This window comes from Oryzias latipes, chromosome 11 (assembly GCF_053564925.1).
Source record: "Oryzias latipes strain Hd-rR chromosome 11, Olatipes_Hd-rR_3.1".
Classification (NCBI taxonomy): domain Eukaryota; kingdom Metazoa; phylum Chordata; class Actinopteri; order Beloniformes; family Adrianichthyidae; genus Oryzias; species Oryzias latipes.
In genome coordinates this window covers 5,068,617-5,082,844 of record NC_136247.1, presented here as the reverse complement: position 1 = coordinate 5,082,844, position 14,228 = coordinate 5,068,617, and the positions used below count along the sequence as shown (strand labels likewise).

General features: G+C 44.3%; 1 protein-coding gene across 1 annotated transcript; it reads left to right on the top strand.

Moving 5' to 3' along the window:
* Positions 1–10,002: 10,002 nt before the first annotated feature.
* paqr7a (progestin and adipoQ receptor family member VII, a) lies at positions 10,003–14,228 on the top strand. The gene is given in 2 exon segments (NM_001201493.1): positions 10,003–10,093; positions 12,769–14,228. A coding segment is annotated over 1 exon segment (1,059 nt). The 5' UTR covers positions 10,003–10,093; positions 12,769–12,791; the 3' UTR covers positions 13,851–14,228.

Genomic DNA, 14,228 nt, shown 5'->3' with positions numbered 1-14,228 from the left:
TATAAAACCGTGCGCACGCACATCCTACGCATCTTTCCCTTTATAAATCACAACCGATTCTAAATGCAGCGCAGCTTTTGCGGCTACATGACACGCCCATAGTTGCCCATAAATAGTCCGTGAAACGCCCACAAATTAATATTCATGGCTTGCTAAATCATGGCAAACACAGAGGGGAAATCAAAAAAACGTAACTTCACTTAATGTGAAGTAGAAGTTATCGTTGGCGAGGTGAAAAAGAGGAGAAAACGTTGTTTGGAGGGCACAGTGTGGGCATTACTAATGCCAAAAAGGCACGTGAGCGGCAAACGGTGGCAGACGCCGTAAATGCTGTAGCCTCTCAACCTCGGACGTGGCCGAAATAAAAAAGAAATGAAAGAAATGATCGGACATCAAAGTCGAGGCAAAAGAACGTCTAGCGCTGCATCGGCAGAGTGTGTCCGCCACGTGTGGGGGGGGGGACCGGAGCTGACCCCTCTTGATGAGAAACTGGCCGCTATTATTGGGGAATCCCTATTAAGTCCCCCTTATCGGCGTCCTCCTCCGCCTCAGTCACCTGACTGAGACGGAGGGGACGCCGACGCGCCAGGGTCAGGGTGACACAGGTAAGAGAAATAATTCAAATGAATGCAGTCAAGTCACATGTATGCAGGCTACACAATTACAGATTATTAATATAGAACAATTTTATTTTAGTTGCTGGGTGTTCCAGCGGGGCCAGTGGTTACGATGCTGCAGCTGAGCAGCCGTCTGGCCCCAGCGTCTCCACGGCACGCGGCTCTCAACCCTCCAGCAGTGGACGTGTCCTCACCGATGCAGTCCTTGAAATGCAGAGGGAAGTCAGTAGTTCAATCAGAGAGGTGGCCAAGGAGTTGGGCGAAATCAAGATCGCCCTGACTGAAATAAACTGCACGATGAGGGAATTCTTAAATAAATAATACTTTCCACACCTCTTTTTCTTTACAAGCGACGCATCACTTCCAAACGCTGGCGCACAGCAGCAGCGTTTGGCTCAAATGCGTGGGGATGGGGTTCAGGGTCGGGGCCAACACAGCAATCAGCGCCAGGGGGTAGAGGCACGTTTTTAAGCTGTGCCACATTGTGTAGCACAGCACATGCCAGCACGATTTGGCGCACACTGTCACTTTCACGTGTTTCTTCCATCTGCCGACGGTGTCGCCGTTTCTCATTTCACCCGTTTTTGTGCGTACGCCTGGGTCAGAGCTTGCGTGAAGGACCGCACATTTTCCCGTCAAGTTTGCTTTTTATAAATCTCAACTATTGCGTAGAGAGTGGCGTACGCCTTCTTTTGTGCGTACGCAACGTTTATAAATGAGGCCCTAAGTGAATGTTTTTTTCCCCAAATAGTTCTTTCATTAAAGTCCTGAAGGATCTTTTGAGATTTTTGTTGCTAGAATACTTTTACCTTCAATTTATATTTTCAAAATTACACAATATAAACTATTGAAAGTAACGATGAAAGAAAATCCAAAAGTTTGAATAGTAGGTTTATTCATAAAACCAAATGCAACTATAAAACTTCATTCATTTACTAACAAAACATCTGGTCGTCAAAGAAGATGTGCGGCTGGATTTTCTCTAGCATGCGACCTTTAGGTGCACCTGCAAGGAACAAGGCCTCGTCCACCTCCAGTCCCCCCAATCCCAGAGCTGTAACCAGGTAGGTGCGAATGCGGCAGTTCAGGCGCTGGCCTTTAGCATAAAACTTCTTCTGGAGCTTCGCCAAAGCCTCCAGGAAGCCCTTAAAAGGACCCTGCAGAAGGACAGCAGGTGAAATGATCCTCAGTGATGCTACAGCGTGGTGGCCGCTGCAATGCCTGAAGAAAAACAGACCAAACGCACGGGTGGATTTACTAAACTTTCATAAGAAGAAATGAAGCATTAGATAAACTCTACTTTTTTTCTTTATTTTCTAAATACGTAAAGTAAAGCAGTTTGAGACTGTAAAATAAACAAACTAGTTTTTTCGGGTGGTAAATTCAGTTGACAATGTTACATCCTTCTGTCTCAACGAAAGCTTATTTTGTAAATCCAATCTTTAATTTTAATCCTTTCATTTTCCACCTCTTCTCTTAAATATTTTAAATTAGTTTCAGTGCAAAAAAAAGAAAAAAACAAGGCATGTTGACCATAAAGAGTCTATTTTATGTTATTTTATCAAAATAACACATGGAAATCGATCAGTTTGAAACAAAACAAAATCCTTAAAGAAAACAATGGAACTCAGAATAAACAGACTTTAGTCGTTTGGGGATTTTCATTCACATTAAGCTGAGACTTTTTTTCAAGTGTATTTGTGCAAAAAGGCACTGATAAAATAAAGACTTTGAATAACACAAAAGGTTAGTTCATTAATAAAGAAAATTGGTTTTAATTTCCTAAATCAAGAGGTGTGTCTGGTCAGAAAAAGAGCAAAGGAGGATGTGAAGGGAACCATGGTGTGAACCATGGTGATTTTGAAAATATTTTATAAGGATTCATCACTTTTATGTCAGAACGACTGAAGAAAACAGGAGTTTCTTTGTAATGTAAGGAGATTAAACTGATCTTTGTGAAAAGGTTTATACATTTTAAGTTAAGTTTAGTAAAGTTAAGTTAGTTCAGTTTGGGTTTTGTTTGGTTAAAGGCCATGCTATTTTTAATTCTTTTATAGTAATCCATATCCATGTATGTGATAATAAAAACAATTTTTTAATGAAATATTTATTTTCCTGAGCTCTTTTCCCGGAAGTAAGACGACTTGATTCTTGAGGCTCCGCCTTTCTCTCCTTGTGGGTGCCGCCCATTGCATGACGTTAACCTACAGTCGGCCGTGGCAGCGTTTCTGTGTTTCTCCCACAAAAACAAACATCTGAACAAAGATGGATGTGCAGATTGTGCATATAAAAGGAAAGAGTTTAGCTGATCACCCTTAGATCCGTGGAGAAAATGGGTGTGTGTGTGCTAGTCTGTGGGCGGGGCTAACAGCACAGACTCTTCTTGGAAGGGGCTGTTCCTCACTGTGTGACATCACAATGTGAGAACTTGATTGTTTTCGTGGATTTTGAGGGGCTGGTGCTCGGAGAGCAGATTTTTTAGAGGAACATTCAGAAATGCACAAATGGATCAAAATACCCGGACGGGGTCTCTTTTAGTGAGAAATGAACAGTATAATACACTTAAAGCTAAAAAAAAAAAAGATTTTGTATGGTATAGGCCCTTTAAGGTTCCGTATTGTTCAGGTTTATTTTAGTAGTTGTTCCATTTATTTATTAAGTTTAGTTTGTTTAAGGTTCAGCTTTGCTAAGGTTTAGATTAGAAAATGTTTGTGAAGGTTTAAGTCCTCCGAATGTGTCCCTCAGGTTGGATTAATAAAACGTGGGAGTTTCTTGGGTTTTAGCAGCGTCATTAATCACCTGAACCTCATCAGGATGCAGAGTATTGACCTCGTTGCAGAATCTGTAGACTGATGCTCAGTTTGAGAAGCCCACCCTGCTCCTCCTCTGCACAGCCTGGAGGGGTAGACAAAAGCATCCCTCTTATGGAGTGATATTTCTGCCACCATGTTGCACACAAAACTTTCTAAGTTGAACACAAAACTTTCTAAGTTTTTTGCTCAAAAATTTTTGTTTTGCTTTCAAAAACTTATTTTTTGCTTTCAAAAACGTTTTTTGCGTTTGCAAAACATTTTTTTACGCGCGTTGTGTCAAATCTCGCTTTTGTCCTATCTTTGATTTTGCTGACTACTTTGAGCGCGACTTAGCGTGATATGACTGCCACTGACATCGCCAAAAAGAAATTCGCATGCGTTGTGTGTCATCACACTTTTTTCCTATCTTTGCTGAGTTAAGTTTCAGTTTGACGTGACCAAGCTGCCATCAAACAGCTGCTGATTGGTCCAGATTCTAACCAATCAAGTGTCTCTGTCTCATGTTGACGGTACGCCGAGGCAGACATGGACTTTGGACTTTGTGTCGGTTCTGTTCTAACAGGGTTCTACCGTTTTCAACGATTCTGGCCCGTTTCTCTCAGAGTAAAACCCAGAAGGAGCAGCAGAGCAGCTAAAATCAAACAGAGTTTAGTGTTTATTCATGTCAGTGTAGTGATGAACGTGTTTTAAAATGTCTGCAGCAGAAAAAAACATGTCCAAACTCCGACTCCGTCCAGCAGGGAAGCAACACTTTTTAAGATTTAGTCAAAATTGTTGAAATATTAAGAGAAAATAGCATTTTTTTTACTAATATTTTTAAACTTTGGAAAAACGCTTACAAGTTCTGAAACATAAATGTTAATAAAAGTAAAAAAAAATGCCTCTTCTGTGTTATATACATTGAGTTTACTGTGGTGAGCCATCATTCTTTTGCTTATTATTGCTGTTCATCTGATCCCAAACACGTGTGCAGCATTAAATAATATGTGCTTTAAATCTTTCATTGTTTTGTTTTAACAGACCTTAAAGAAAATCACACTTTTCACTAATATTTTGCTTTGCAGGATTCACAGATCACACACAGGCCTGTTGATTTAATGTCAGCAGATAAACATGACAGTTTCAGGAGATCCTCAGCCATAAATTCAAAAATCTGACTTAATAAAAATGAACTAATGCTAAAAAAAGAAAGTATGAATTATTGTTAAAATTATATTTAAAAAAATGAAAACATCTTCATCCAAAAATACAAAAATGAGGGTAAAAAGTGCTGGTTCAGGCTCTGATCCTCGGTAGCAGACACCATGTTAGATTCATTTGGCGATTTGATTGGCTAGAATCTGGACCAATCAGCAGCTGTTTGATGGCAGCTTGTCACGTCAAACCGAAACTTAACTCAGCAAAGACAGGAAAAAAGGGAGATGACAAACAACGCATGCGAATTTCTTTTTGGCGATGCCAGTGGCAGTCATTTCACGCTAAGTCGCGCTCAAAGTAGTCAGCAAAATCAAAGATAGGACAAAAGCGAGATTTGACACAACGCACGTAAAAAAATGTGTTTTGCAAACGCAAAAAACGTTTTTGAAAGCAAAAAAAACAATTTTTGAGCAAAAAACTTAGAAAGTTTTGTGTGCAACGTGGTGGCAGAAATATCACTCCATACCCTCTGTAAACCTCCTATCACTGATCCCCGCTGCCATCTTGTCTTGTATGTGTGTAAATGTTCATACATATGTCTGATCTGGATTTTCTTATCGCCAATTTACTTTTTGGTTAACTGCTAATTTTACAGAATGTGTGGTTTAATATATGTATGTAATGTTATGTAATTTATTTTAATGTAATTTTATTTGGATCTTTTATGGTGATTTTAACATCTACCCAGGGACTGCAGATGAAAAATAGCCCTTTGGCCAACTCTGGCATATTGACAGAAATGTTTAATTCGGCTGTCCCTGTATCTAATTAATAAATAAATAATCTTAGTGAAGATGTCTGAGGAACGATTCAACATAATGTTCTCCAGAAGTCAGTAATCCTGTCTCTGACATAAGTCTGGAGACACAGAGATGCACCTTCTGAAACTGTAGAAGCCATTCCTCTGATGAGAACATCATGTTACCATTAGGGTTGTGCCGTCCATCGTGATGAGTGAATGAACCTCACGATCGATAGACACCATCGTGATGCCACGCCCCTGCCACGCTGCGAGTCCACACCATGTGCAAAATATCTTGATCGGATCAATGGTTGGATTAGAATCCAACCGTGCACATGGGCCCAGAAAAACATTTTCAGATTATAAAAAACGTTCACATGGTCACACTTTCGGTCGGAATAAATCATTTGCACATGCGCAGGAGTGTTTGAAATACCGGAAGAGGAAATTAGTTCCGCCGAGCGGCTACATACATAGATATATGTCAGCTCGGTAATATACAAGATAATCTTCTAAACATGCTTTTATTAATGTTATGGTTATTATGAAGCGCCTGTTCGCTCCTCAATTTCATTTTAATCCGTGTGGTCAGTGCTTTTTCTGTTGAAGAACGGAGCTGGAAGAAGCCAGTGTAGCAGTATGCTAACTCGAGCTAACAACATTAGCCTTTGATGAACATAAATACATGTGGGAAATTCTGCAATCTGCATCTTGGCTGCACATAAATATGTGGGAATAACATCAGCCTTTATTTTGTCGGGACACGACTGGAAACACAAATCCACGTGATTGTTTGAACGGTTTCTAAGGACTGAGCGACATTTCTGCTTTGAAGCTCACACCTCCCCAAAAGCCGCTGTGTGTGAGCTGGCCGTCCGAGCTCTGCCCGGACACATACTTTTACCGGGACACCCGGTTCTCCTGAGTTTGGTAGCTCGTTCATGTAGAGCTGTGGGACAGATCACAGTCCCAAGTCTCCCACACGTAACAAAGCATCCTCCCTTCCCCTCAAACACAAAGCTGTAAGTCCGTCTGCTCTGCTCAGAGACACGGTCGCTCGCTCCACCGGTCCACTTGACTAATCAAGTGCAGGAGCGGACCACTTCTTTTCTATTTTGTTTGTTAGTTGTTTTTAAAAAAAATTTTTTGTTAAAGTCACTTCCCTCAGTTTAAATTGGATAATCGGGGATGAGTCATTTGTGTCACAGAGCTGTGACCTTTGTTACACATGAGGAAACAGGCAGGACAAGCTGGCCTGACAGCAGTTAGAGGTAACCACAGCCTGAAAACCAGCGTCTCATTACGCCATTATGAGGGCGGGGAGGCTGAGTCACACTTTGACAGCCATTTTCAAGACCTCTAACGCTCTCTGTTGTGATGCCAAACAGCAGCTTCAGTGATGGCAGAGGCAGCAGCGTGCAGGTGGTCGCAGCGCGCAGGCGGCCGCAGCGTGCCGCAGCGTGCCGCAGCGTGCCGCAGCGTGCCGCAGCGTGCCGCAGCGTGCCGCAGCGTGCCGCAGCGTGCCGCAGCGTGCCGCAGCGTGCAGGCGGCCGCAGCGTGCAGGCGGCCGCAGCGTGCAGGCGGCCGCAGCGTGCAGGCGGCCGCAGCGTGCAGGCGGCCGCAGCGTGCAGGCGGCCGCAGCGTGCAGGCGGTCGCAGCCCTTCATCCTAAAGGCACAGAAACAAAAGAATAAATGCGTTAAAGAGTTTGACATGTATCATTCAAGCCACATTTATTAACACTAAATATTATCTATGTATTACTGTTAAACTTTTACTTTCCAGCAGCAGACAAAAATGATGAAAATGACCCAGGATGACCTCTGGGATTTTAGTTTGGTGTCATGACGTTTTGTACTCCAAAAGCAGATTTCCGTTATGAAAACATAGAGGTGAAGTGGATTTTCTGAAATATCAGACGTTGCTAACTTCAGCTTTGAAAGTACTTTTGGGTGATTTTCCTAAATCAATCTGTCCCACTTAATTTTGTTTGGGGTGACTGGAGCCAACCCGGATTGCGTTGGGTAAAGGCGGGGTTCATCCTGGACAATTCCAATCCATCACAGGGACACACAGAGAAACACAACCACATACACATCTAAGGGACAATTTAGCATCTCCTGGAGAAAAACCACATGGAAGTGGACACTGCTGTTGGAGGCGTCCGTTTAGCCCTTCTACCAATTTAAAGTGCACCCCTTCAGCATATCAACACACATGCACACACCAAGAGGAGGGTGGTCATGTCGCACTCTGTCTCTCACTTTGGCCCAGGTGGGGATGGCCGATGCAGGGGTGGTGGGGGTCTTTCCGTGTCACTTTCAGTGCCGTGAGGAAGTCCATAACGTCTGAGCTGGGGGGATCGTCTCCTCGAGGTGTGGGCAGGGTTCTCTACATCTGGGTGCCAAGTTACCCCAAAATTTTACCCCAAAAGTTAATGCTTATAGCAACTGGAGTCTTGTCCTCCCGTTCGCCACCCCGGGCCCTGTCAGGGGCCCCCCACCAGCCATTCGAGTCCGCTTCCCCCTGTCTTGATGGGGCTGGCAGGTTGGCTGGTCGTAGGTGGCTCTGGCTTGTCTCTGGCTCAGGACCTCTGCTGGTGGGGTGCCTCTCGTGTTAGTGCCGGCAGGGGTCGTGGTCAAGGCTTGGGTCTGGGACACATGTGGGGAGGGGCGGGTCCCAGCATGGTTTGGGCTCCTGGCATGACCTCCTGCTACGTTCCCATGGTGGGGGTCTAGTACGCTTGGGGGTGGGGCCTAGGTGCCCATCAAGCCAGACGGCCGCTCTGTCTGCTGAGAGGGTGGGGGTGGGGGCTACCTGCTTCAAGTGGAGGATTCAATTTGATTGAGTCCAGATCAGGAAATACAGTTGTTCAACTTGCCTGCTCATTCCTTCTGTTTGAACACGGGGTGGATATTTTATGGGTTTTTATTTATTTATTGGATATGCAACTCATGTATTCATGTCTGTCTGCACGAGGAAATACCAGTTGGAGTTATTTGTGACACAAAATCCTCAATAGATACTGTAAATTTGTATAGATATGCTGAAGACTTGTAAACAGTTGTGTGTGGGGCATGTGATGGTGTGTGTGTGTGTTCATGTGTGTAGGTGCAACAATGCATATAATTTGACATGCATCTCATCCCATGACCTTGGATCATCCCCCCCCCAGACCCATGTTTCCTCTCTGTTTCTGCGCCCCCCCCAGTCCTGTCCGAGCAGCTAAAATCAACAAGGTTCAGCTTCAATTACAAAAGGGGTTCAGACAAACACGCTTGAAGAGTAACACACAACCCCGATTGTAAAAGCAAAACCTGTCCATCACAAAAAGGGGAGTAAACTCCACATAGAACAAGTCTGGATTTGAACCAGGAATGTGACAAATGTGTTCTGAACTCAAAGGAGCCGCTGAAGTGGTTTGTGTTTGACATCTTTAAGAAACACTTCTGTTTAAAAGCTGTGGTTCAGTGGAAACACGTCTGATGATGGATCAGAAACATAAATAGTTTTTCATATAACTGTGATCACCTCCTGTTGATGTTGAGTTTTTGTCCCTCAAGAACAAGAAAAGAGTCAAAACTCAGAGACACGGCTGCAGTTATTCATTTCAGATCTGATGATCTTCCTCCATAATCTTTCAGGTTCAATCTCAGCTGAGGCTGAAGGAGTCTGCAGTTAGTCCTCTCTTCAAACACGGCTGTAATGGAAGGTGCACTTTTCCTGCTTATGTAATTTCTGGAAAACTACATTCTTTCTTTTGATAATGCAAAGGAGGAAGTGACTTCCGGTGTAGTTTTTCAAAGTAAAACGCAAAAGGACGGTTGATTGAAATCACTTTGTTGAAAGGCATGTTGGGTGGGGTGGGGGGCTTTTTGAATTTGTCTTCCATTAAAATAGCAAACTCATATTAAAATACGGAGGATTTATACCCACTAACTGAAAAAACAGAGAATTTTACTGAAATTTAGACTGTAGATATGAAAAATTAGTATTAGTATTTGGTCAAACTAAATTGGTATTCTCAATGTAAAATTAATAATAATAATAACGTGAGGCACCACTTTTAGAATAAAGGTCCAGGCTGTCTTTCTGCTTTATGCATAACCTACATTAATTCTAGGGAAAAATGTAAAATTTACAGTATTTTAAACCAATTTTAACAACAAGGTTTGCTGGAATATATACACACATACATACATACACTGACAAAAAAAGGAAAACACGTTTTGGACATATTTTAAAATTTAAAGTTCAAAGTAAAATATATATATATATATATATATATATATATATATATATATATATATATATATATATATATATATATATATATATATATATATATATATATATATATATATATATATATATATATATATATATATTTACAAATGCATAAACCATTAAAGATAAATCAGGACTCTAAAGAAGAAAAATTACAAACATCAAATTATAGGCCACTGTGTTCAACGAGAAAAAATAATTTAAAAAAATTTTCTGTCATACCCTCTAACAAATTATGTGATTTTTTGTTTCCCCGGATATTTTTGTCTGTTTAGTTGCGTTGAAACGCTTATAAAAACTCTTGTTTTGAAAGGGAAGCTTTAACTTCCGGTGACGCTACAACTGCGCTTGATGCAAACCGTCAAAAGATCAATCTGTTGATCGGAGTCTGCTGGACGCGCAGGGAGGAAGAGGAAGAGGACGAACCCGGCTCCTCAGGTAGGACAGCTAAAGCCCTCACGGCCAGAAACGTCTCTTTGAAGGATGGAACAAGTTCCGGTCCGGCTGAACAAGTTTTCTCGCGCGCCTCGGCTCTTCTGCCGCGCGCGAGCAAGCAATCAGTTATCAATTAAGGCGACAGAAGCCGAATGAGGTCTTTATAACGCAGGAAAACGACAGAGCGGCGTAAAGAAGCGACGGGTTTCCTTCGTGGAGGGGAGGGGTTTGTCTGGATGCCCACAAAAAACACGCTTTTCAGTTCAGGTTCACGTGCGCAGCGCAGCGCAGGAGGCGCGCGGGCGGGAAATAAAAGAACATCAGATTATATGTTCGTGTTCAATGTTCTGTGAGAACGTGAGTAGAGAATGGAGGAGTGTTTCGTTTTTATGCCCAAGATTTCCATCCAAACAGTTCTGTGGAGGCAGCAGAAGCTCCAGATTGTTTATTAAATAAAGCTTTGTGAAGGAAACCGGTCCAACAGTTTACATTCCACGACCATAAGTGTGAAAGGGTTTACAGCCTCTGTTTTTGCTTGTTGGGGTTCTTGTAGAAGTGCTGTACCAGAGCTTTGTTCTTCCAGAGCAGCTGCTGAGCAACTTTCTTACTACAACCTTTAAGGATTAAGGAAATATTGAAGGAGATCTCTTCTTTACATCAAAGTCTGTGGCCAACACAATATTAGATCTGCTTCTTCTTCTAGATTCTTCTAGATCTTGTTCTTGAAAGGGCTTTTACCCCATGGTGTTCACACCAGACGAGCAGGGAGGGGCTTCTTCTTCTGCCACTAGCCGCGGTTTCATGGGCAGAATATCTTGATCGGATCAATGGTCGGGTTAAAATTCACCCGTGCACATGGGATCAGAAAACCTTTTTCTGATTAGAACAAACGTTCCCATGGCTCACACTTTCGGTCGGAATGAATCATTTGTGCATGCGCAGTAGTGCTTCAAAAACCCGGATGAGGAAGTAGGTCCCGTTCTAAACAAACAGCTGCCACAGACATTTATTTTATGCTGCAGCTCGGTAACATAGACGATCTTCCAAACGTGCTTTTATTAATGTCATGAATAGTATGAAGCGGCTGTTCGCTCATCGTTTTATTTAATCCGTCTGATCAGTGCTGGAAGAAGGGTTAGGACAGGCTATAAACACAGGCTAACAGCCTGATGGACACAAAATCCAGAACCATGAAACCCAGCAATCTGCATCTTGGCTGCACGTAAATTTCTGGGAATAACATCAGTCTTTATTTTGTCGGGACACAACTGGAAACACAAATCTACGTGATTGAACGATTCTAAGGACTGAGCGGCATTTATTTCTGCTTTCGCTGCGTGAGCTGGCGGTTCCTCCTGAGTCCTGTAGCCGCTAACCCAGAGCGGCGGGACGGCTTGCATTCTGAATTCTCCCACACATAACAAAACAACAAAAAACGCACACGTAACAAAGCATCCTCCTCCCAGTTATTAATCCAGCTGTTCTGCTCACTCGGGTGCCAGTGGACCGAGTGAGCGTCGGGGGGCGCGAAGCGCTCCTTCCCCGCATCTCCCTCGTGAGGGGTGAAAGAGAAGGGAGAGCCAGCGGGGCGAGAGCCGGTGGGGCGTCCGCAGAGCAGCTGGTCGGTCCCGTATGCGCTCCAGATCTTTCTCTCAGCGAAACACCGTCTATGCGTGACGTAAACCAGAGCAGTAGTGACACACGATCGGAATGACCGTTTACATGCTCCACGATCGGACAAACGATCGGTATAACCCACCTATCTCGATCGGAAAGAAATTTTGATCCGAACGAGTCTGACCGGGGCAGAGTATTCCGAATGGCGCGTTTACATGACGCATTTTCTTTCCGATCAGGCGTTCTTCCCGATTACTTTTGCCCATGTAAACGCGGCTACTGTTAACTAACACATGTCCACCACACACTGTTGGAAGATTTGGGAGATTTGCTCCGCTTCGATATTTTTCACGAGGCTTGTTGCGAAATGTGGAAGCGCTGCAAGCCTCGCAAATCCTGCTCCCGGCTTTTTCTTTCAAGCTACGTTCACGACGCCCACGGCAACACGGATTCAAGCGGCCACTCCCATTGAAAACTTATGCTTGTAAATGGGCGTTGCTATTGAAAGTTGCCAGTTAAACCAGTTTGAACTTTGACCATCAATCAGGGACTCAGATTTGGAAGTGATGCATGGATTTGGTTTATCTGGTGATCCAGACGTGACGACGAGCCTGACGATGTCTGTGTTTGTTTTTTAAAGAAATACAAACCAAGGCCACTCCCCTGACATCCATATCTGCCATTGCCGAGACACTATCAATGAACCAAACCGTTTCCATTTCGCGCCCAAATCGCAACATTTGCACCGCTTTGACATTACACACCAAGCGGCTTCCAACTGTAGGTGGCAGTCATGCGCTAGTAAAAAGTAACAAAAGAAAAAGAGGAAGCCCCTCCCTTCTTGTCCAGTGTGAACACCATGGACTAAACATGCGTTCTTGAATGTGCGTCTAGTTCTGGGCGTGTCCGTTGCTTCGGGATGTTTTTAGCTGATCTGAATCGACTTTGATGAATTTATCATGTTTGGTCCCTTCAATGATATCATAAACCACAAATATATAATGTTTGAATAGACGTAATCCTCCTGACATTAACTTGAGTTTACTCCTGGAACTCCTCAGGACCCCCAACCCTGCAGCGCGCCATGGCCACCATTGTGATGGAGAGCATTGGGCGAGTGTTCATCAGCCTGCAGCAGATCCGGCAGCTTCCCCGCATGCTGACCCAAGCTGCGCCCTCCATGCCGGGCACCTTGAGGGACACAGAGGTCCCCTTCTACTTTAGGGAACGGTACGTCCACTATGGCTACAGACCTTTGGACCAGAATTGGCGCTATTACTTCCTGTCCATGTTCCAGCGCCACAACGAGACCATTAACGTGTGGACCCACCTGCTGGCCTTCCTGGTGTTCCTGGTGAAGTTTCACCAGCTGTCTGAGACTGTGGATTTTGTCAGCGACTCTCATTCGTGGCCCCTACTCGTCCTGGTCCTGTCCTCTCTGACATACTCGGCGCTCAGCGCCGCGGCTCATTTGCTGGGAGGCAAATCTGAGCTCTGCCACTACTGCTTCTTCTTCCTGGACTACGTCGGGGTGGCGCAGTACCAGTACGGCAGTGCTGTGGTGCATTATTACTTCGCCGTAGAGGAGGGTCTGCACCAACGGGTGAGTGGGATCTTCCTGCCTGTTGCCGCCCTCCTCAGCTGCCTGTCCTGCCTGGGGTGCTGCTATGGCAAATACTGCAACCACAGCCTACCGCCGTGGGTTCGTAAGGTGTGCCAGGTGGTGCCTTCAACGCTGGCCTACGTCTGGGACAGCAGTCCCGTCGCATGGAGACTGTGGGCGTGGTCCAGCAACGACCCCGCCGTCGTCTACCACTTCGGTCAGGTGGCCTTCTTTCTCAGCTGTGCCTTCTTTTTCACCTTCCCCGTGCTGGAGCGCCTCCTGCCGGGGCGCTGCGATTTCCTGGGCCACAGTCACCAGCTGTTCCACGTTTTGCTGAGTTGCTGCACATGGTGCCAGATCCACGGCTCCTACCTGGATTACGTGGGTCGTCGGGAGTTGTACCAGCGGCTGCACCGCGGCTGGGAGGCCGCTTTTGCCGTGGGGCTGTACGTGGTCACCTTCGGTGGCTGCGCCGCCATTGCTGCCGTAATGCTGCAGAAAGTCAAGCATGTTCTTCAGCCCCAAAGTAAATCCAAATGAAAAACGGAAAAGGGAGGATGAGCAAGTCATGACGCTAACCGGAAGGCTTGCTGGTCAAAGAGCCTCATGAAAGGATTTCTTACTCTTAACGGCATGGAGGAAAGTTTATTCTTAGTTAACAAATTTAAATTACATTCAGGATTTTCATTGTTTTAAAGTAAAAAATTAACAATCGATAAATCCGAGAAGCGCACAGAGGAATTTGAGTTCTTTTAGAGCAGCTGATGTCTTTCGTTGCTGAATCTGTCGGCCTGCTGAACATACAAGAATTTCAGATCTGTCCAAAAAAGACTTTCACTAAACATTTCACTTAAAAGGTTGATAAAAACAGGTTGGTTAATTATGCTGTGATTTCTTTGATAAAAGCTTCTGGATAAA